Source organism: Melanostigma gelatinosum, assembly GCF_949748355.1.
Source record: "Melanostigma gelatinosum genome assembly, chromosome: 9".
In the NCBI taxonomy this organism is placed as follows: domain Eukaryota; kingdom Metazoa; phylum Chordata; class Actinopteri; order Perciformes; family Zoarcidae; genus Melanostigma; species Melanostigma gelatinosum.
Genome location: NC_136642.1, coordinates 26,002,089 through 26,024,211, shown reverse-complemented (window position 1 = coordinate 26,024,211; position 22,123 = coordinate 26,002,089). Strand labels below are relative to the sequence as shown.

General features: G+C 43.0%; 1 protein-coding gene across 2 annotated transcripts in view; it reads right to left on the bottom strand.

Moving 5' to 3' along the window:
* Positions 1-22,123, bottom strand: part of cdk14 (cyclin dependent kinase 14) — a 203,506-nt gene that overhangs the window by 55,835 nt on the left and 125,548 nt on the right. For both annotated transcript variants that reach the window (XM_079275678.1, XM_079275679.1), the window contains 4 exons: positions 17,866-17,929; positions 14,071-14,085; positions 11,764-11,812; positions 1,794-1,933 (listed from right to left, as the gene is read on the bottom strand). In XM_079275678.1, the coding sequence (XP_079131804.1) occupies positions 1,794-1,933; positions 11,764-11,812; positions 14,071-14,085; positions 17,866-17,929 (268 nt within the window). The remainder of the gene's footprint in view (positions 1-1,793; positions 1,934-11,763; positions 11,813-14,070; positions 14,086-17,865; positions 17,930-22,123) is intronic.

Below are 22,123 nucleotides of genomic sequence, written 5' to 3'. Positions count from 1 at the left end.
AGGGTACAGTACTGTACAAATAGGGGTACAAGGAGGAGGAAGAACAAAAGAAATTGCAAAGAGCAAAGCACAGTAGTCATTTCTGATCAATTTTGAGCGACTGTAATAGAACATGTTTTCGTTCATATGAAATTTTGTTTTGAGATTAAAAATCGACTTCTCCCTGAGAACTATATGTTTTGAACAATGTGTTTTCTATTCATTGGTGTGTTGTTTACTGACTGCTTGATGGTGTATGTTATTTTGATCACTTTGTTTATGATTTGAGAGCAGTGTTTGATTTTGAGCACAGGTAAAACTGTTTTGAGGCGAAAGTTTCATTTTGCAAGAGGATTCAGAGGTTTTGTAAATCGTGCTTGAAGATGAGGTTTTGTGTTTACAGTTTTGAGAGAATGGGTGACCGTTTCAAGAAATGTGTCTTAGCAATCGAGAAAAACTGTAATAGTAGTACTGCAAAAAAACGAATGATTACATATTGATGTAATCATTCGGTTTTTTTATTGTCTAATAAAATTGTACACAGCACAACGTAGTAAAATTTCTCCTCAGTATTTAACCACTCTAAGCATTACACTTAAACTTTATTTTAGTGGTCACGTACATGACATGAAGTTTGACCTCTGTGTTGAACCCATCCTCAGCAGTAGGAGCAGTGTGATGCTGTGTGGGGGCCCTGGGTTCAGTGTCCCGCTCAAGGACACTTGGACATGCCAACATTAATGCACGATACTATACTTTTGTATATACTATTCCGTCCAATTGTTTCGTATGCTATATACATACTATTCTACTCTGATACTATACTTTGCTGTTGTATTCTGCACTAATATATACATGTCTATAGAGTGACTTGTGTGAGCTACAACTAGTTTTTAGCCTATATTTGTTTACAATTTGGAAAAAGTTCCAACGTTAAAAGTATGCTGAAGTAGCTTTTATCAGCTCCTGTTTGCAGTGTAACCATGGATGTACAGACAGCTGTCACTGGATTACTTTGATACTGCAGAAAACATTCAGCCAAGCTCTGGTGTGGAAAGGAGCGTCTGTGTTTCTGAGCAGATTCATGCACGTTTATTCACAATGATTTCAGACCATCTTAATATCCTCCATGAGCTGTGTGCCTCAGCCACTGCTGCTGCTGCTACTCGCCAAACTACAGTTATCAACTTCCAGCGTTTGTAGCTACACGAAAATCAATTTGTATGTACTCCACAAAATCATGAACCATGAAATATAATGAATACAAAAACCCACGTACAGGGCAGGTGGGACAGGCACAAAAACAACACCCAGGAGACTGTTGCACCGTGTGAAACGAGAGTTCAACGTTGATTTATTTGTCACGTAACTTCGGTAGTTGAGTAATGCCACTTGCACAGTTACGTTAATCCAAACCATGATATTTTCCTAAACCTAACCAAGTAGTTTTGTTGTCTAAACCTAACTAAGTTGTGTCCTGTGAAGGCAGAAGTTTATTTTGAAAAGACTGTATCCATGTAACAAGTGTAAATTGACATGTGCTGCTGGACTTTCGTAGGAAAATGATATCATACTTGTTGTATGCTTGTACTTGTTGTATGTGGACATGTTTTATGAACACCATCATGCACCTGTCCCTTTGATCTCATGTAGTATCTCTGCCTCACCTCTCTCCCTCCTACCCACTATACAATTCTCCGCTGCCCCCCTGGGGAGGTGCGGCAAGAATAAAAGAATAAAATGCGCTTATGATGCACTACTTCAAGTAAAGTCCTGCTAGCACAGACAGGTTGTGTACATGCTGTGTTACGTACTGTCCTGCAGCTCCCAGAGCCGTGGAGGAAGGTTGCTGAAGTACTCGTGGTTCAGCGCCGCCTGGGCCGACAGACGGTTCTTTGGGAAGCACTGGAGGAACCTGGAAGCCAACTCCTCGGCATGGTCTACGTAGCCCAACCTGACATACACAAACATATATGATCAGAAACATACAAACACACACAAAGCACACAATGCATTTCTACTGCTACAGATCAAACCATTCATTCATCCCTCTGAGAGAGAAACACACGTTTCCTCCAAGTCACAGAGCTGCTGACAACAAAAAACAAGTCTCTTAATTCTGCTGAAGGTTTGCTGACTCAAGAGGAAAAAACCTTCGACACGCACGTACGCAAGAGCACCCACACACACACATGCTTACACCTTGCTCCTTTGAGCTTGCCTCGCACATGGCGACTGGGTCACCGTGAGAAACACAAAGTGTTCATTAAAGCCAGAGCTTTGTGAACGTGTGTGTGTGCATGTGAGCGAGTGTCTGAGTGTGCGTTCGTACTGGGAGTCACTGAACTCCTGAACCATGCCTGCATCGCAGCGCCGACGGGGAGAAAGAGATTGAAAATAAACGAAGAGCAACAAATTCAATCAGTAATTAGGCATCCACTGCATGAAATAAACATGATGTTATTCCACACAGCTCGCCAGCCCCGCCGCTCGCAGTGCTCAGAGTGTGCCTCTCATGTTCTGCAAGCGTCTCATGGTTTGCTCCCTAGTCAAGCACTCTGACAGCCACTCCCATGGCTCTCAATGGGGATCTCAGCTCAGCAGAGAAACAGAGGGAGGATACAGTTCATGAAGTCCATCAGGGCCTCTTCTTGCCACTTCTGGATGATCCATCATACAGATGGATCATCCAGTGTAATTCCACTGCAAACTTTAAAGACAAACTAGTCTTTGTGGGAAACTATACTGATGGAAAAAGGCCTCCTATCACTGTTTTAATGATATGGGCTTTTAAGGCCAATGCTGATGCTGGATCTTCAGTTTGAAGCAGTTGATATGAATTCAACCACTGGTGGCACAACATGGCAGTGAGAGGATTTTGTTTGAATTTACCCTTTACTAAGCCCCGCCCCCCGCTGCTACTCCACCGAGTTGTCAGAGCTACCACACTGTCACTAACTGCACTCCCTGAAGAGATATTAAGTAACTTTTTGAAAACAAGTGATTTCAGAGAGAAGCAGAATTTCTTTAAAGGGTATATCCAGGATATCAAATTGAAAACAGGTTAAAAAGATAAGGATAGAAGCTAAAGCTACAGATCACAGTGTAAAAATGAACCACCACATCACCTGGCGATCGAGAAAGAAGACAATGTAATTAAGGACTAACATCTTTTCCGATAAAGCCGAGTAGGTAGCTTTTTATTGGACGGGTCAAAAACACACAGGACTTTCACCATGGAGACCATGGAGACCGCTGTTCGTGTCCTGTGTGGAACCAAAAGGGAACTTTGTCTTATTTTTGTTGGTTACTGAACTTACTTACAAATATACTTATTTCAACCAAATCCACAATGTTTTCCTAAATCGAATCAAGTGTGTATTTGCCCAAACCTGACCGAGTAGTTTTAAATGAATTCACAAAGTTAACAACATGTTTAAAACTGTGAGCGTAGTGGGTAGGTGTGGGCTATCCAGTGCATTAAAAAGTGACGCCAAGTGGTCCTGACTAAGCGCCGTATCTAACGAGTTGGGAATGAGAACTGGTTGTAGCACCTCTACCGGAGGGCCTTGCTCAAGGGCACCTCAACGGTGGTAATGAGTGAGAGGCAAGTACTGGTCCCTCGCTAATAGAAAAGCTCAGTATTTCAATATCAATGATCAACCATCAAGCTCAATCTATTTGAGATGCTTTGGATTTTCTATTAATTGCCTCGGTTCCATATCCCCCCACAACATTGTACACTTCAAGACCCAACTCGCAACAAGCCATGCTCTAAATAGTGCACCACCCCTTCTCCCACAGACCAGTTCTATAGCAGACCAGCTAAACTGAACATTTCCAGAAAGTTAGTCTGTTTATCTTGCAGGGCTTATGTGGCTCGATGCAGGAATATAACATTAGAAGACATTAAGAGACAAAACAATGCATCGAGTATCTAAAATGGAAGGGGTTGTCTTCTGGGGAGCATGAATGTGCCCAGTACATTTTATGTCTATTAGATTTGAATTCTTCAGTAAAATCAATGTTGGTCTAATTATAGCACAAGAGGAAAGATAAGCAGGCCGAATCAACATTTTCATCTTCTTGGGACCATCAATATGGAGACCATCTCGTGTTTGTTGGTTGGCATCTCCCTAACTTTATAAAAATGAAATGCTCAATCACTGTTGAACTCCCTAAACCTTTTCCACTGTTGGGGTATAAAAGATCCTCCTTATATCCAATGAAACCACATTTACTCTGTAACTGTAAATGTAACTTGACAAAGGATTTGCTTTGTAGTTTCTCTGCAGGAATCAGGACAAACGGGTAGATATGTTCCGGTGTGAAATCACCTGGAGACGAGCATGCTGGCCTTTGAGAAGTGTCGATGTACAATAGGTGCACATTCCTTCGTGCTATTGCTGTCAGCTAGGCCGAGTGACTCATCTGTAGTGAGATCGATCGTATCTCCTAAAACTATCAAACAGCTCCAGGTGCTGGCACATTCACGGCAGAGAGAAGCATTCCTTCTTCAGCGGTGCATGACGAGTGCTTTTCCACAGTATTCTGTCAGAAAACTGCACCGAGGCCCGGTGCACGCGCACACACACACACACACACACACGCACACACACACGCACACACACACGCACACACACACACACCACCACAGCAGGAAGTGGCAGACCAGTTTTTGTTGGGGCAAAGCTGCAGCAGGAGCTGTTTTTGGAAGGCATCCTTTTTGTCTTTTATCTAAAAACTAGTGCTGGGCAAGTTAACGCGTTATTTTCAGATTCATGAATTAACGCCGACAATTATTTTATCTCGCGTTAACGCAGTTTTACTTTATTATTAAGCGGACATTTTTAACACATGAACTGGGCAGCGAGCGGTGAACAGCTGTGTCTGTGTGGCATCACTTCCTGCTGCTGCCGCCGCCACCACTTTTTAATCCATTATTGAACTTTGCGCATAACAATGCGATTAAAAATGTTAATCGTTGCCCAGCACTACTAAAAACATCCTTATGAAGAGCTTTTTGTTAGGTTCAGGCACGACCTCGACTCGGTTATGTTTCGGGAAAGATCAGGGTTTGGGGACCTGCGTCGCCATGGTCACTATAATAAACACCTGGTTAACGTTACTCGTCAAAGTTCAAAAGCACATCGAAAAGCTGCATCATCACTCGCATTGTTTCAGCTGAATGAGGAAAAACAGAGAGACAAAATGTCTGACAGGGAGCAGAGAGCAGGAGCGGGTGAGCCAACTGTCAGGCAGAGACAAAGTGAGTGTCTCGGTTCATATCAAATTCATCGCTCCCTGGCCTGTGATAAAAGGCAGCAGAGAGGAAGTGATGGTCATTAACATTCCTTCCTCACATTTGTATTTCCTCCTGGACGAGAGAAAGGGCCAGGAGACTGGGAGGGGAACCATCCACCTCACTACTCTTTTACAATTAAATGATTACATTTTTCCATAACTCCGGGGTACTAGAAAACTGCTCTCTTTCTGTGTGCAGCATGAAACCCAAAATCTCAGGAATTAAAAATGCAACAAAACACAAGATTCAGCTTCATAGAGAAGTCCTTTTTGGCACATCATGTTCACACATGTGTGTTGTAAATGGGATTAAGGACAGAGATTATTGTAAATCACATGAGGAACATGTATGAAGCGTCCAGTCAGCGGGGATGGATCCTCGCTGAAGCAGCTACACTTTGTGATTCCAGCTGATTAGACAGGTGGAGTTTTACACAGATCACTTGCCTGGTGCTGCTTTAAAACCGCCTGTGGAAAAAGAGACAAACTCCCCTTTGCCCTCTGCGGCCTCCTCTCCAGATGTATGCCTGGGGCACACAGTGGCACACATCTGGGACCAGCCCCCGACAGTGCCACCATGACCTCTTCCTGCCATATGCGTCTGTTGTCCCGAGCGGAATCACACTCATATGCTGCAGGAAGGGAGAAGGCTAGAGGGAGAGCATGTGAGCTGCAAAGAGTGTGTTCTGTTGAACACGGTGGAGATTTTGCGAAGTCGTGATGTCTCTACCAGCAAAGCCGTTGTTTAAATCAGGCATATGACTCTGAGGCTCTGAGGCGGTGAAGATTGCACCGGTTAGACAGACAAGCAGGATGTCCAAAACCCCTGCTGCACTGATGTGTACGGGTGGGCGCACACTCATTCACACACACACACACACACCCTCACCCCCCCCCCCCCGATGCTCTCCTCGGTTCATGGGGAAGTCCAGGAGCTGAGCCAGCAAATTACTGAGACGCCACCTAGTCTAGAGAAGACAGAAGGGAAATTCCCAGACAAAGGGAACAAGACGGAGTCAGCGGTTTCAGGGAGAAGCTAGAGGCGGTCAGATCAGTAAGAGTAGCCTCGGGGGACATATAAATAACCTTAGCCTTGACAGTGGCGTCGATGAGACTGCTGACGGGTCCATATGGACCACGAAGGCAGACCTGGCTTTCAAAGATTACGCTGAAGTAAGGGTTTTTGTGTCATCAATCAAGTGATGTGAAGGGTAGGAATCCGGTTGAAGTCAGACATCTGAAGCCCGTATTAGTATAAATACCAGCAGTTTTGAAACAGCAGAGCACTCTTGGAGCAGGACCTTGGAAGAAAGACTTGGAGCAGGAGTTGGAAGGAGGCTCTAACCCCGTGCGGCCTCCTGCCTGCACGGGGTGAAACTTTAACTTTTTACAGAATCTCCGGACTTTGAGAGTCGGAGGTTTTTAAGAAAACTTAGAAGGTTTTTTGAAGTCTAGTCAGGAGAGAAGGCTCACTCTGTCCAGTCCTGCGCTGGGTGAATCATTAACTTTTTCCTCCGTGAGCTACACAGCCAGCCCGTCTGCAGGCTGAGTCAGCTTTTTACAGATCCTTTGTCTGTAAACTACTCTGAAGGGGTTTTTGAATACTTAGGTGATTTTTTCTTATACCTTTCAGTTAACGATTTCTTCTCTGTATTTTGGACCAAGAGACTACACTTTGATTTAAATGCAAATAAATAAATAACGAATTAGTTTCTTCGACCGACTCCATTTCTTCATATTTTCCTGACGAGCCAGCCCAGAGAAGGGGTCACACCTCTGATCATCCCCCGACATCCCCTGAGGTAAGTTGTGTTTGATCCAGCTCGGTACATTACTGATGGCATTCTTGAAATGCCCAAACCACACTGATACTTATTCTAATAATAAAAAAATAAAAATAAATTAATAATTATTAATTTTTCAATTTTTTATTATCGGATTAAAAAATCGTGAGGGGTCACCCCCCAGATATCACGTAACATGGCGCCCGAACAGGGACCCGTGAGGGATTAGATCCTAGAAACACTAGAACGTGTAATATAGGTAGAACAGCGGTTCCCTCTCGGGTTAAAGTACACGGATCCTCCCGAGGATAAAAGAACAGTGATGCAACCTTCCCTACCAATTGTTGTTCGTAATAATATCACTGTTATATTATCGCATGCCTAGTGTGGGGTAGTATTACAGTGTTGATTTTAGTTAATATTTATTGCTGCAAAATTTAAAAAGCCCCCCTCCTTGCTCCGAGCAGAGGGAGCAGGCAAAGGAGGGGCGGCCCCCTCCTTTTTGTTCAGAGCAGAGGGAGCAGGCAAAGGAGGGGCGGCCCCCTCCTTTTTGCTCCTAGTAGAGAGAGCAGGCAGGGGAGGGGAGGCAGCTCCCCCCCCCCCCCTCTTTGTTCAGCGGTTAAGTTCCAGCGAAAATCTAACGGAAGTACTCGGTCCTTCGTCATCAGCTGTGGCTGCTCTGGTCGCTGCCTCTGGTTGACGTGGGCGGGCTCTTGTGAACTCATGACAATGTCACAGGTGACAGCTAGTTTGGAAGGTGTCTTGACTGCAAAGAAAGAAAAAAGCAGAGACTCGAGAGAGATTAGGCCCTAAAACACGAGAATGTGTAACATAGGGGATCAGATTTTCTCTCTCGCGTTAAAATCGTAATAATATCACTGTTATATTATTGCATGGCTGGATACCTGAGAGGCCTTAGGCCCTAAAACACTAAAGGTGTAAAATAGGGGATCAGATTGTGTGTCTCTCAGGTTAAAGTCAAAAACGCTCCCTCCTTGTTCAGAGGAGAGGGAGCGATCAGGGGAGGAGGGGCAGCCCCTCCTTCCCTTGCTTTCAAGGCAGCTCAGAATGAGCTAGAATAAGAGAAAAAAACAAACCGCTCGCCCACACAAGCAGACTAAATGGCCCAAGCCAGTCCGAAAATGGCTGAACCTTCCCTTATCTTTCCTTCAGGGTGGAGAGGGAATGATGCACTCACTGAGGTCCTGCTTGAACAAGCCTCTCCAATAGGGACCAATAGGCATGAGGGATTACGAAATGAGGGACACGACAAGGTCAATAGGTTTTTTTAAACAAAATCTAGTTCCTCTTCCTAACCTTAGAACACATCCAACACAAAGTGAGGTCACGGGTCAACAGTGAACGATGGTTGATGGCTTCAAGACAGCTACGCCAGGAAAAAAGAAAAAAGGCAAGCCAGTATCCCATCAGGCATGGGCCTCACGTTGACTTCTGTGACCTCACACGTTACATTCCACAAGCCGGCTGGGTCATCAGCTGCTCAGGGGACATGATTTTGCCTAGAATGAGCCTGGACAGCCATCTATTGGCATTCAGGTGAACTCCAAAATCACCGTTTCTCTAAATATAGTTAGGGTCTTTAATCCTTTAAAAGTATATCATTTTTTGTTTGTTACTTTACCAGTTCAATTCTTATCAGCCGTATATTTTACACGAGCTTCTCTGATTTTTCAGTTTCTCCTGCGAGGACATTTTGTTCATTTCTTATTTTATATTTTTTACGATCTTATCCTTTATATTAAGTAGGGATTATATACACATCGTTTGAGCGTTTTATGCAGTTGTTACGGACTGAGCATTTATTTTTAGTTTTAAAACTTTTTCAGACTTTTAAGTTGAATATTCTAGTTAAGGAAGGAGAGAGCCTTTTCAGATTTTTATGTTTTGATTTCTACACAATTTCTACCCTGGTCATTATGTGAAAATGAATCTTGGACCAGATGACTGGCCCAGCCCAACGATCTATGATCCTGATCTGTGCTTTCATATGGCATACAGAAGGGCGAGGGCAACAGCAGCTAACAATATCCTTCACGATTGTATAAAACTTAATCGGCTGCGAGATAGCACGCTTCAGTCTAGAAAGGACAGGTTGAAACAGGTAGTCATTTAAGGTTTTCTCTTTCTTTGATACTTTACTGCTATTTTTGTTGAATACTTTTATCCTCATCCCCTGGATATATTGGGTTTAACCTCTCATCCCTGAGGTCTCCAGGTTAACCACACCGAATCTCCAAGATCGGGGCAGGTCCAGTTGGACCGGCGGGTTGTACCACTGTCGGACTCGCCAGAATCACCCACTGCTATCTCTCCCTCTCTGTCTCCCAACGTCAACATGACCCTGACCTCTGTCCACTCTGTGGACGAAGAAATCGATCCCCGAAACGTGTACGGGCCCTTACGTGATGCAACGGACCTGATGGACCATCAGCCCATCGGGGGAGAACCGGCCTACGCGGACCTGGGTCCTTATCAGTATCCAAATACTGAAACTGGACTTACCGTGGGCCCGGAGGCCTTCAATCGACTCTAACGACCAGGGTGTAGAGGAATATGTCCTCTGGGACAGAAAGCGGGCTGAGACAGGTGGCGTCTTGGACGGGAGATGCTGAACTATCAACAGTGACGGGTGCTGGCGTGGCTCGCATGTGACTCTGGACATTGACTTTTCTGCTCTAGGAGAGAGAAGAAAAGAAAAAATACAAAAACAAAGAGGTTGTGGGGGTATTTTGTATTTTCTGATATGTTCAACGTTTTGTATCCTGTACTTTTATGATATCTTTGAGAGGTGGATTTTGTTTTTGGGGATGAGGAGTGTTTTACTTTTTAGCGTTGCTTTTTCTTCTTTTAAACTATGTTTTCAGATAGGATTCATTTTCTTTTTCCTGTCTTTATTTCAATGATATAATTTCATGTGTTGTGTTTCAATATGATTCAGATTCCCATTGTTTTTCTGGGAATACCTGCTTTTGTGCATTTTTGACGATACAGAAGTTATGATGGACCTCTACTGTGAGAGTATGAGATGTTCTATTTTTCGTGTATCTGGTGCCATTCGAGAGAGGGTGTTAGGCGATGTGGCGAATTGGCCCAGATCGCAAAGAAAATGGTTGATCTTCCGTTCACTGAGATAGACATTGTCAAAGGTTTTAGCCTCAATTAATCCTGGTAGCTACCTTTTGTGTGATACAAGAACGGAGGTAGAGACAAGTCACGATTCGCAAGAGAGGGTGTTGAACACGGTGGAGATTTTGCGAAGTCGTGATGTCTCTACCAGCAAAGCCGTTGTTTAAATCAGGCATATGACTCTGAGGCTCTGAGGCGGTGAAGATTGCACCGGTTAGACAGACAAGCAGGATGTCCAAAACCCCTGCTGCACTGATGTGTACGGGTGGGCGCACACTCATTCACACACACACACACACACCCTCACCCCCCCCCCCCCCCCCCGATGCTCTCCTCGGTTCATGGGGAAGTCCAGGAGCTGAGCCAGCAAATTACTGAGACGCCACCTAGTCTAGAGAAGACAGAAGGGAAATTCCCAGACAAAGGGAACAAGACGGAGTCAGCGGTTTCAGGGAGAAGCTAGAGGCGGTCAGATCAGTAAGAGTAGCCTCGGGGGACATATAAATAACCTTAGCCTTGACAGTGGCGTCGATGAGACTGCTGACGGGTCCATATGGACCACGAAGGCAGACCTGGCTTTCAAAGATTACGCTGAAGTAAGGGTTTTTGTGTCATCAATCAAGTGATGTGAAGGGTAGGAATCCGGTTGAAGTCAGACATCTGAAGCCCGTATTAGTATAAATACCAGCAGTTTTGAAACAGCAGAGCACTCTTGGAGCAGGACCTTGGAAGAAAGACTTGGAGCAGGAGTTGGAAGGAGGCTCTAACCCCGTGCGGCCTCCTGCCTGCACGGGGTGAAACTTTAACTTTTTACAGAATCTCCGGACTTTGAGAGTCGGAGGTTTTTAAGAAAACTTAGAAGGTTTTTTGAAGTCTAGTCAGGAGAGAAGGCTCACTCTGTCCAGTCCTGCGCTGGGTGAATCATTAACTTTTTCCTCCGTGAGCTACACAGCCAGCCCGTCTGCAGGCTGAGTCAGCTTTTTACAGATCCTTTGTCTGTAAACTACTCTGAAGGGGTTTTTGAATACTTAGGTGATTTTTTCTTATACCTTTCAGTTAACGATTTCTTCTCTGTATTTTGGACCAAGAGACTACACTTTGATTTAAATGCAAATAAATAAATAACGAATTAGTTTCTTCGACCGACTCCATTTCTTCATATTTTCCTGACGAGCCAGCCCAGAGAAGGGGTCACACCTCTGATCATCCCCCGTCATCCCCTGAGGTAAGTTGTGTTTGATCCAGCTCGGTACATTACTGATGGCATTCTTGAAATGCCCAAACCACACTGATACTTATTCTAATAATAAAAAAAAAAAATAATAATAATAATTATTAATTTTTCAATTTTTTATTATCGGATTAAAAAATCGTGAGGGGTCACCCCCCAGATATCACGTAACAGTTCACTACCCATGGGAGTATGCCTCGAAAGACAGGAACGAGGGTAATAGTGTGTCAGCTACAACACCCCATGACATAACACTACACTAATGCATGCACACACACACACACACACACTGAACTCGTATTTGAGCGGTTCACTTACTTATTCCAAGCTTGTCTGAGCTTCTTAGCGCTGTACACTGTAAAGCGGTCTGTAATGAGAAGTGGACAACAAACAAATAATCAAGTCATTTGTCATCACATTAACGTTACACACATGCTGGTCTGTTTGATACAGACATCAAGCCTAACCTTATTATTTAAAAAAACAACGGCAATTCAATGTTGCATTGGTTTATCACCTAATCACATGACGTCATTTTCAAAAACAGTTCATTTTGTTCCTTGCAATTAGCCTGTTTTTCCAATCAGTGTTATTAATTATCAAAATAAAACTCAAAATTTATTGTGAGATATTTTCATATAGAAAACCTGACAGTGGCTTAAAGGGCACATCGCTTCCATTCCTCCAAAGGTTTTGATTTAAAACATCTGCAAAAAGTATCTGCAGGAAGAGACAGTAATTTAAGAGCACTTGGGAAATGGCAGCATGGAATTAATGGGAGTTCATTCGTGACTGAAAACAGTATTTTTGCTAAAAAAAGGGAAAGTGAAAAACAAGTGAAAAGCGTTGTGTTCCAACACTACCAATTTATTTAAAAGATTCAGTATGTCACAATACATCAATGTAAAATGCAGTATGTGAGGAATACCAGGATGTTCTACTACATCTGTTCACATTCTGCAGTTTGCAAGCCAGCAAGCGTTTCAGGCTATTTTGACACACAATCCTTTGCACAGCAGATATATGAGCAAGTTCAAGGTGCGATGTTATGATGAAGTCGAATTTCCCAACTGAATGCATACTGCATGTAACTCGTACTTTGTAAGGGCAGTTCCATTCATGGAATGCAGTGAATCCCTCTGTTGGTGATGGACAGTATTTGTTTGGAACCAGTGTGTGTACTGTGTATCATCACTATATGAAAATCATGGCGTTGACTCACAGAGTTGTTTTATACGAATAAATTAGTAAATCCTGCATAAAACGTCAACCTTAAATGAACAAAAAATAGTGCAGTCCATCTTAGTCGCACAAACTGGTTGATAGAAAAAGGACTAAAAAGATAAGGTGACGAGTCTGTCCACAGACGGACTGAGAGAAACATAAAGTCCAGACCTCTTCTGTGGTAGTTCGTGGTACAGTAGGAGTCTCCGGGACCTCATTTTACCATGATGACACTCACACATACTCACAAGATGAAAACAATAGCGGCGGCGCTGTCACGGCTAGTAAACATGCTGTAACAGAACGCAAAACAGAGCTGTCACTTCCAAGTGAAACTAGAACTACTGCCTCACACCAGTCAAGTCCACGTCTGTCCAAAATGTCTCATCCGAGTAGACGTTTGTGTGAAATTGTAACAATAAGCATATGAATTCTTGATTATGGGCCAACATGTGTTTTGTGAGGTTTTGTGAGGTGACTTTTGACATTTGACCACCAAAGTTTGATCAAATTTGAAGAAGTCCCCTACAGGCGTTCCTGAGAATGGACCAGACGAACAACCTGAAAACATGATGCCTCAGGCCACGGCTGTCTGCAGTCCACCTCCCACACTGCCAGCCTAATCCTACCAGCCAGCCACCGTCTCTCAGGTCCAGTCATCCACTTCAGTGCCAGGGCTGGTCTGAACTGGCCACAGCTTCCTGGAAGCCAGAGGTGAAGTAAACAGAGGGACGGTGTGGAGCTGAGAGGAAGATGATGGACATGCGTTTGTAGATATTGCAGGTCATCTCTTCTTTTTGTAAGAATGAAGATTATTGTTTAACATGTTTGTTTCAGCACTATTTAATTACTGTTAACTTCCAGAAGGATTTAACAGGAGGATGAGCTTTCTTTTATTATTATAACGGGCTTGAGCTGCAGAGAGGCATCCTTGCGGATCAATCCAGATTAGTTTCTGCCATTTGGAAACCATCATTAAAACGTATGTACTATGTATGTTGTATTGTATTTGAATGAATACGTTTTCATATCCATGCATACAACTAAAAACCAATGTTGAAGATTTTCGAAATTCATAATTTTTTCATTTCAATGTGACATTTAAATACAACATGTAGTGGTCATATGAAGTTATAAAGACTTCGAAGATGCTCAGTGGTGCAGGGGTTAGCACTGTTGCCTCATAGCAAGAGGGCTCTGGGTTGTTTGCATTGCTGCCTCCCTCACACAGTGTCCAATGACATGCAGGTTAGCTGGATGTTTGATGGATGGATGATGGGCAGAGGATGGATAGACCAATGACGGATGGATTGATGGGCGGACAAATACACGGACAGAAGGATGGATGGATGGATGGGCGGATAATGGAGCGATTGATGGATAGAATTTGAATCTACTTACTTGAACCATGAACACCTGTAAAGCAATTTGAATATCAGAATTAGATTTTTGCAAAGAAACAAATCCTGTAACTATTATGACAGTCTGCAGAGTATTTTATAATCTCTAATCATGTCTGCGTTGATGATGATATTGTATGTGCAAACCTGAAAACCTCTTGACCAGAATGCACTGCACTTTAATTCAGATAAATTCACGTCTCCTCATTCAGCCTTCTTTGAAAAGATGGGAGTGATCGCTTTAACCTACTGAAGGGAGTTGCATTGTTCATTAATGATCCATCTTGCTTAGAAATCCTGATTTTGATAAGCCCCCACAAAAGAGCAGGCCCCTCCCTCGGGTCTGGGAGCTGTTTCTTTTTTTTTAAAAAGGGCTCAAACCCGCACTGGGCCAGCCCCCTCCTCAAACGGTCTGGGGGCGATCCAAGGCTGGACCAATCAGTCTTTAAAAATAAATAATAATAATAACAATAATAATATTTAACTCGGTTGACCCGGACTGACTGATCCTACTGTCCTGTTCTGGAGCTCCCTGCTCGTGGTTTGCTGCTAGTGCACGGGGCGATACTGCCCCTGACTTTGTTTACGTTAAAAAAAGCAGTCAGATCCTTGTGCTGTTCACACTACACAACTTGTTGTCCAGTAATCGGGAGTATTGTGTTTCAAATCATGTTTGTGGTTTTCACACGACGTGACTGACTTGACTTTCACCAAGACAAATCCCTGATGAGGTCTCCAAACCACGTGTTATCATGAAAACACACGCAGGAAGTGACACAGTCATAGTCGTGCTTGCTGATGTCATGCTCACATCATAGTCATGACTATTTCCCCTATCTAGATCAGTCGCTGTGTATGTTTGTTCATGCAAACACCCAACTCCCTAGGTGGAATAACAACGCACAGCTCACACAGGTCAGCGACAGAGGAGGAGACCCCTCAGCCCCGTGTCTCCCACTCTCATTGGTTGTCGCTCCCTGACAAGCTCCCAGATATTTAACATGCTAGAGATACATGGAAGGTGTCTGCGGGCACCATCCAGACTCTCAGCTCACGTCTTTGGACGCTTCGCACATGGCACTCGAGTGTTGACGTGCAAGAGCCAACGTGGATTTGCCTCTGATCTGGGGATTTTATCCAGGAGCTCCAGAATCTGTCTGGGAGCAGAGAATCAGGGCTGAAGTTGTGTCGTGTGAATCAGGCATTAGTCCGTTCGGGGCTGCTGTAGAAACATGGCAGAGCAACATGGAGGACTCCGTGAAGAGGACCAGCTCCTATGTAGACATAACCGTTCAAAGCTAACGACAACACAACAATTATTATTTTTTAGGTGATCATACACTAAAGAAATCATACGCATTATTTGTATTATATCCCCTAGATGCTACACACTGGCCCTTTAAAGCATTACACTCAAGTAGTACTGAACTGTGTTCTTTAATCTGGCATTCGTCTTGATGAGACTTGCTGTTTAGATAAGACTGACTGAATGACGGTCTCTTCCTCTTTTTCACCTTTTAATTCAATGTCTGTATATTACACCCAAGTTGAAGTTTATCCGGCTGGGTGCTACTTCATCTTTGCTACAAAACCGTGATCCGTGGATGAACATTGAAGGGAAACTCAATTAGCCGCTGTATCAAATCGGCATGCCAAAGACTCACTTCACAGATACTGTTGGTCGAGTACAGAATGCAGTGTAAAAGTCTGACCTGATAGGTGGGGAGTTAAAGCAAAACATATGACTGGAAACAGGCAAGTATCTGTGGAACCTTTCCATAACCGCAAAACATGTGAAAAATAAGCGGCGCCTCCACTCTGAGGTCCAACCACACGGCCTGTCTGAGATCCAACCTCCAGAGCAACGTTTGGGATGAAATACACTCGAGAGAATGTGATGAATCATAAGCAGCGGAGGCACTGTGTTTTGGAAAAGTGTGCAGATAACAGTCAGCTCAGAGGAGCTGAGTGATGTGGAAACAGGAAAGGTTTTCCACACTGATGCAATACTGCCATCTGCTGCCCACTGCAGCCTCTGGCATGTAGTGGATCTGTCAAACTGGACATGGAACAAACTGTGCTCTTATTCAGACACATCAATACATATTAGCATGGTGGAACATTGCAAATAACTTGGATTCAACAGGTTACCAGCTTATTATCATACTTTTATTATGGCCCAAACTCAAGGCCAACAACCTTTTTCTTTTAATATTCCGTTTTGACTGAAAGGTCGATTGTAACTCTGACATTGGAACAAGTGGCCATCCTGTCATGGCCTGTGCCCACTAGCTCCATTAATAAATGAAGAGGAAGATATAAAAATACATCTTTGCACTTTAGTCACATGTCGACAGGTAAAACAGGAAGCGGAACCATTTATTGTGTTACACACAGAGCTGAATGCTCAAGAAGCTGACCCCTCGAACAACCTTTATTTGAATGAATTATATTAGGACACTGGTGCCAAAAGGAATATTCTGCAGACTTTAAAAAAAATGTAAAGGCTTAATGAAATATGCTGAACTCACGCCCTTTTCTCATAATTTAAATAATAAGATATTTTGCTTTGGTTTTAAATATAAAAGGAACCCGTCTTGTATTCACTCTTGATTATATTAATAAACAAACAGTTATTTGATAAGTTGTTTCATTTACTCTTTCCTTTTTTCTCTCCACTGTTTTGTTGATAATTTTATTTTAGCTTAGTTATTTTTTGGTATGCTCTGTAACTATATGATTTCAAAATGCAGAAAAATAAGAACTCCAGAGGCGCTAAATCTACTTTCAAGTCATTCAAACAGTGAAAGTGCATCTTTGGATCATAATCTCATTGAATGTGGTGATCTTTATTTTCAACCAATAAGATCATTGCAAAATAAAAGAAAGAGAGAAATTATTATTTTTTTTAAATAAAGATATATATATATGTCATTTTTTTCTTCTAAATATATCACATCGCATCACTGATACATATATAAAGTCCATCCTTCCTGTGTTTGTTGAAAGTGCAGCCATGACAGCATCAGATGTGCAGACATCACATGAACAGATGCTTGGAGGCTGGAACCAGGCAGAGCTGTCCGTGTGTGTGTGTGTGTGTGTGTGTGTGTGTGTGGCTCAGACAGCTGTTCAAAGTGTCTGAGAGGCAAACAAGAGCCGACCGTCGCCATGGCCACAGGATGAGAGAGTGCATTTGGATGTGTTGTGCATGTGACCACGAGAGTCACCCCAGTTGGTCACTAATTGGCCACTGGAGATGGGAGGCGGCGACACACAGCCCTGTCCCCTCTTCTCCATTCTAGCTCTCTCTCCCTCCATCAGCTAACACTAATCTGCAGTCCCTCTATTCATGTTCCCTCTAAAAAGCCCTAATGAGCTCCCAGAGGGCATGGCTGCCCTGGCAGAGCTGCCACCCCCATGCCCAAGCCTCCTCCTCCTGCTGCGGCTGCATTTATGGAGTACAGTCAGCTTTTGCTTCATTTTGATGGTCAGGTGAGTATGTAAAACAATGTGTCCTTATTTTTGGACACATTACATTTTTGCATATTTTTGTTATTATGTTAAGTTATTTATGGTAGTTGAAGAGATAAGGACATTACCTTTCAGGTTTAAACATATATCATTTGGTTCTTCTACCCAGATTTGGTCATAAACTACTCATATACATGTTATTCCTACAAGACAGTAATCATGAACAACTCACCCCCAAATGCAAAAGAAGTTACTGAAGGTTTACAGCATGTGTTCACCGTGTGTAACGCTGTGAGTTACTTCATGTCATGAAAGGTCTCACCTGGTTTAAAGTGAGGCAAAGAGTTAACTCCAGGCCAGATATCCTCAGATGGGGTGCCGAGGACCTGAAACACACACCGAGGACAGAGATGAGAACAAATAATACGCTTTTGGATTAACTCCAGCACTTTTTAAATAAATAAACCCCAGTTTAACATCTAACATTTAACAGGGCAGTTAGCATGAGAAGCCAACACATTACAGATCATACAGAAAGAACAGTGATGATGTCAGTACTCACAACACACCAACTATAAATGATTAACTCTTGACTTTTTGTGAGTGGTTGATGTCTATTAGAAGGTTGTCAGAGAAGCAATAGGTAACATGTGTAAATGATGCATTATGTATTTCAGACATGGTTTCCTCGTCGTTCTTTGACTGTATTGGTACGAGCATGAGAGAGGAAGAGACACTCGTTTGTAAAGTCCATTCCCATTGCCGGTGAATAGTCATGATTCGTGCAGCGTTTATGGAGAGGTTGGCTGGAGTTCTCACGCACACAGCCTGGGCTTTATGACGACAGAACCCAGAGCAGCGGACATGCCTTCCACATGATCCATCGCAGCTAAGCAGCATAATAGTTTCCAGATTGTCTCTGATCTGCAGCACACTCCTACAGCAGAGTGGCTGCTCTGGGATCTGCTGTGGAGTACACTGCTTACAGTGGAGGTGTGCTGTGGGATCATAGGGATCATAGGGATAACAATGTTTCTGATGGCTGTCTTTCACGTGGCTGACAGACACAGGAGAAGAAGAAGGTTGAGGGATTGAGAAGATATATCTTTCCAAACACAGATAAATCCCAGGTCAGACAATGATGGCTTTAAAGTCGCGCAGCTGAAGTGAAACGGAATGAAAACCAGAGGAATTTACAAAAAAGGTCAGAGGCTAGTTTATGTTGGCCCATTATGGGAGTCACAGTTGGTGTAATAACAAAACACGGCACTAGAGGGCAGTAAAGCACCACGAGCACGACCTCAGAGAGCCTTCAGTGAGAGCAGTCAGGACAAAGAGAGGTCCATGAGCAAGCTCAGCAACGCAACTTCATTTAAAAACGTTCCATTCTTATGAATCTAATTTGTGTTTAGGGGCAAAATACCAGTTGAGGGAGAATATCGTGGATTATATCAACATATGACAAAACACGAAGACAACCGGTCAAATGAATTAGTAACTGGTTTCAAAGCGTTTGTATAATACTACGCCAGTTATGGTGAAAGATAACATTGCCATTGTATGGGAGTCAATGTGATTATGTTGTTCACTGTGTTAAGAACTTGAGGTTGTGGAGAGTCAAACTAAATACAGCACAGCATGTTTTTTTCGTGTTCAGTTTGTATTCTTTTGAAATTACAACGAATAATTAAAGGCCAGTATGAAGCTTTGACACATGTTCTGCATATGTAGGGAGTCATAATGTGAAGTATTTCTGACCAGATGTGACTTTAATTTAAATGTTTTGTGTGTACCCATCTTCATACATGTCATTATGAGATTTTTCTATTTGCATGCGTCTTCTGAATACCAGCTTTAGTTACACATCATTTGGCCTGCATGTTATACTGTCGTTTTAAGACATTGTCAGGATTGGTCTACAGCGTGCTGATCCCTCATGTTTGTTCAATGGTTTTTGACTTTGCCTTTGTTTTGGTTTTTGCTCGCTGTTGGAGTCGCTTGAAGTTGTTGTTTCTTACCTTTTTGTGGACCAGTAAAATCCCTTGTTTTCTACTTCACCTCGCCTCCAGTGATCTCTGCTCTTGAGTCTTTGCTCTGCCCCAGAATCGTGACAAAGGGACTGAATCTCAATGGCTTGTTGAATGGCATTCCCTGATTCAAAGAACTGGCTGAGCTGTCCTACTGTGGGTTGGTGAACACTCCAGACATCAAAATGAATGTGCGCAAGGACTACAAAAGTGAGTTTTTCAAACATATCCCCTTTAACTTGAATATGCAACTTAAAACGGGACAATCAGAAAAAAACAATTCAGCATCTGGTCAAGACCTACATTCACACCAAACATTTACTGTTTCGAGGTGAACTACGGAAGTTATCACTGACAACTTGAGAGCTGTCCGGTGCTCCCTCACATCAGTGTGACCTTCCAGCTTGGATGGACGGGTGGCTGAGTGTTCCGCAGGGTGAGTTATAAAGAGGGAGGGAAGGTTGTTGGAGTGTTACAGAGCTGCAATCAGTTCGAGAGTTGAAACATCACTGCACATCCCGGCAGTAGAGGAAGCTCCACCAGGTTTTGTCACACATGTCAGTAGTTATGATGTCACAGCTGTTGGTATGAGACGAGCTATTTGACAAAGCAGTGGTAGGACTGTTGGAGAATTGAATGAAGTATTATCCCACATCAGAGCCTGGTGGCTTATAAACCCTGTAAAGATGCTTTGAATCATGTTTTTCAGTTCTTACACTGACTACCAGGTCTGGAGACATAGAGGACGGTGGTCTACAGGTGGGCAGTCCCCATGAAGAAACAAAGCTTACATTTCAACCCTCCTCAATATTTCTTTATTACAATGAACTTTATTGAAACAAATATAAAAGAAAAAGCTTGTAAAGCTGAATGGTGTTTTATCTTTTGACAGCTTCTTGGTAGGTACGACGTAATGACCTACAGCATAGATTCAATCTATTGTTTGACTTTCACAATCGGCTGAAAAACAACTGGCTTTTCAAATTGTCCTTTATGGAAATAAAAAGGCTTCAGCTGAGAGGAAAAGCTCCTGTCATTGTTGCTGATTCAGATAATACAGACTTTCCAAATTGAAGGAATTGGGGGTAGATAATGCACGGTCATCAATCACTCCACCGTTTTATAGTCTGAATGTAGATTGAATTACTCTCTGCCCTAGGCCTCGGCTAAGGTTTGGAAGAACGACTTGGTGGATTGTGGTTTAGATTATTAAGAACAACCTTGTTAATACATTAGTTATCAACATTAAAGGGGCACTCTACTGATTTCACACATCAGTCTGTTTCCAGATGTGGTGGAGTGCTACTTAATATGTGGAATAAAAGTGAATTAAGCATCAAGTCTTTTCTGTCTGACGAAAGATGGTTCAACTAAGTACATTTGTTACGTAAAATAATTATGCTTGTGTAACCGGCGTTAGTAAAATCTGGAAGTTACTTCATAAAATGACAGTAACATAAGTGGCGCGTTTGTTTGACCTCCCCATTGTACGCACACTTACTTGCTCACACAGCTTCTACAAGTCTGTTGTCAGTTCAATGTAAAGACAGAGAACGTTTGACTTCTGAACAAATGATGCTGTTTCTTCTTTTTCTCCTCTCTCCATATCCTACATGGATAAAAAACCTTTGCTGGAACAGTAAATTCCCAACCTGGCACACGCAGGGTAATGGATATATGAGACAGCATGTCGACATGGAGGACATGTCAACACATCAAGGAGGGCAGGGCTATCTCATAGCGTGTGAGAGCATGGAGGATGTGCAGAGAGGACGGATAAGAAGGAGAAAGTTCTGCCTCAGAGGAATTCCTGTGAGGTCAAAGGCCGTGACCCTGAGCTCTGCATGCACATTCTGCCAGACATACATACTCTGACACCCCCAAGCTATGTCACAGACCACCCGGCCAGCCAGACACAAACAAACAGAATGGTTGACCTTCACACAGGAACCCCCAATTATATTTGTTACCAGAGAGAGAATGAAGAGATTAGAGAGGTCTGTGTTTATGTCCTGAAAGCAGCTGAGAGACTCATCAGTGAACAAAGCAGCTGACATGAAACGCTTCAGAAATATATATGATGCAGATTGTCTTCAGTCCTTAACGGGATATTTTGGCGGGTTTGAAGTGGGGTTGTATGAGGTATTCTCCATAGTCGGTGTATTAGCTCCAGTTTCCAGAGACAGACAGGAGTACCAGCACGGGAAACTGCACTCTCAATTAACTGTATTTTCTGCAGGATTGTAGCTGTTGTTTTAAACTGTTTGATTGTTGTCATGGTATGGATGAATTATTACAAAATGAAAATTGCATGAATCTAGAATCACTTGCCGATCCGTTGGGGGATGTGAATGGAAGCACATTTATATTCTTCCCTTTGCGCTCATAGAATGGAAGTCAATGGGAGGGGAACATTTGCCAATGTTGCTTCTGCATCTGTTCATGACACTTCTGTTCAAAATGGGCAAAATGAAAACAAACGCGTCCTCATGCATTTCATGTCCCTGGTGAGTGTGCAAACTTACCCCGAACCATAATTGTGTACCGTTACAC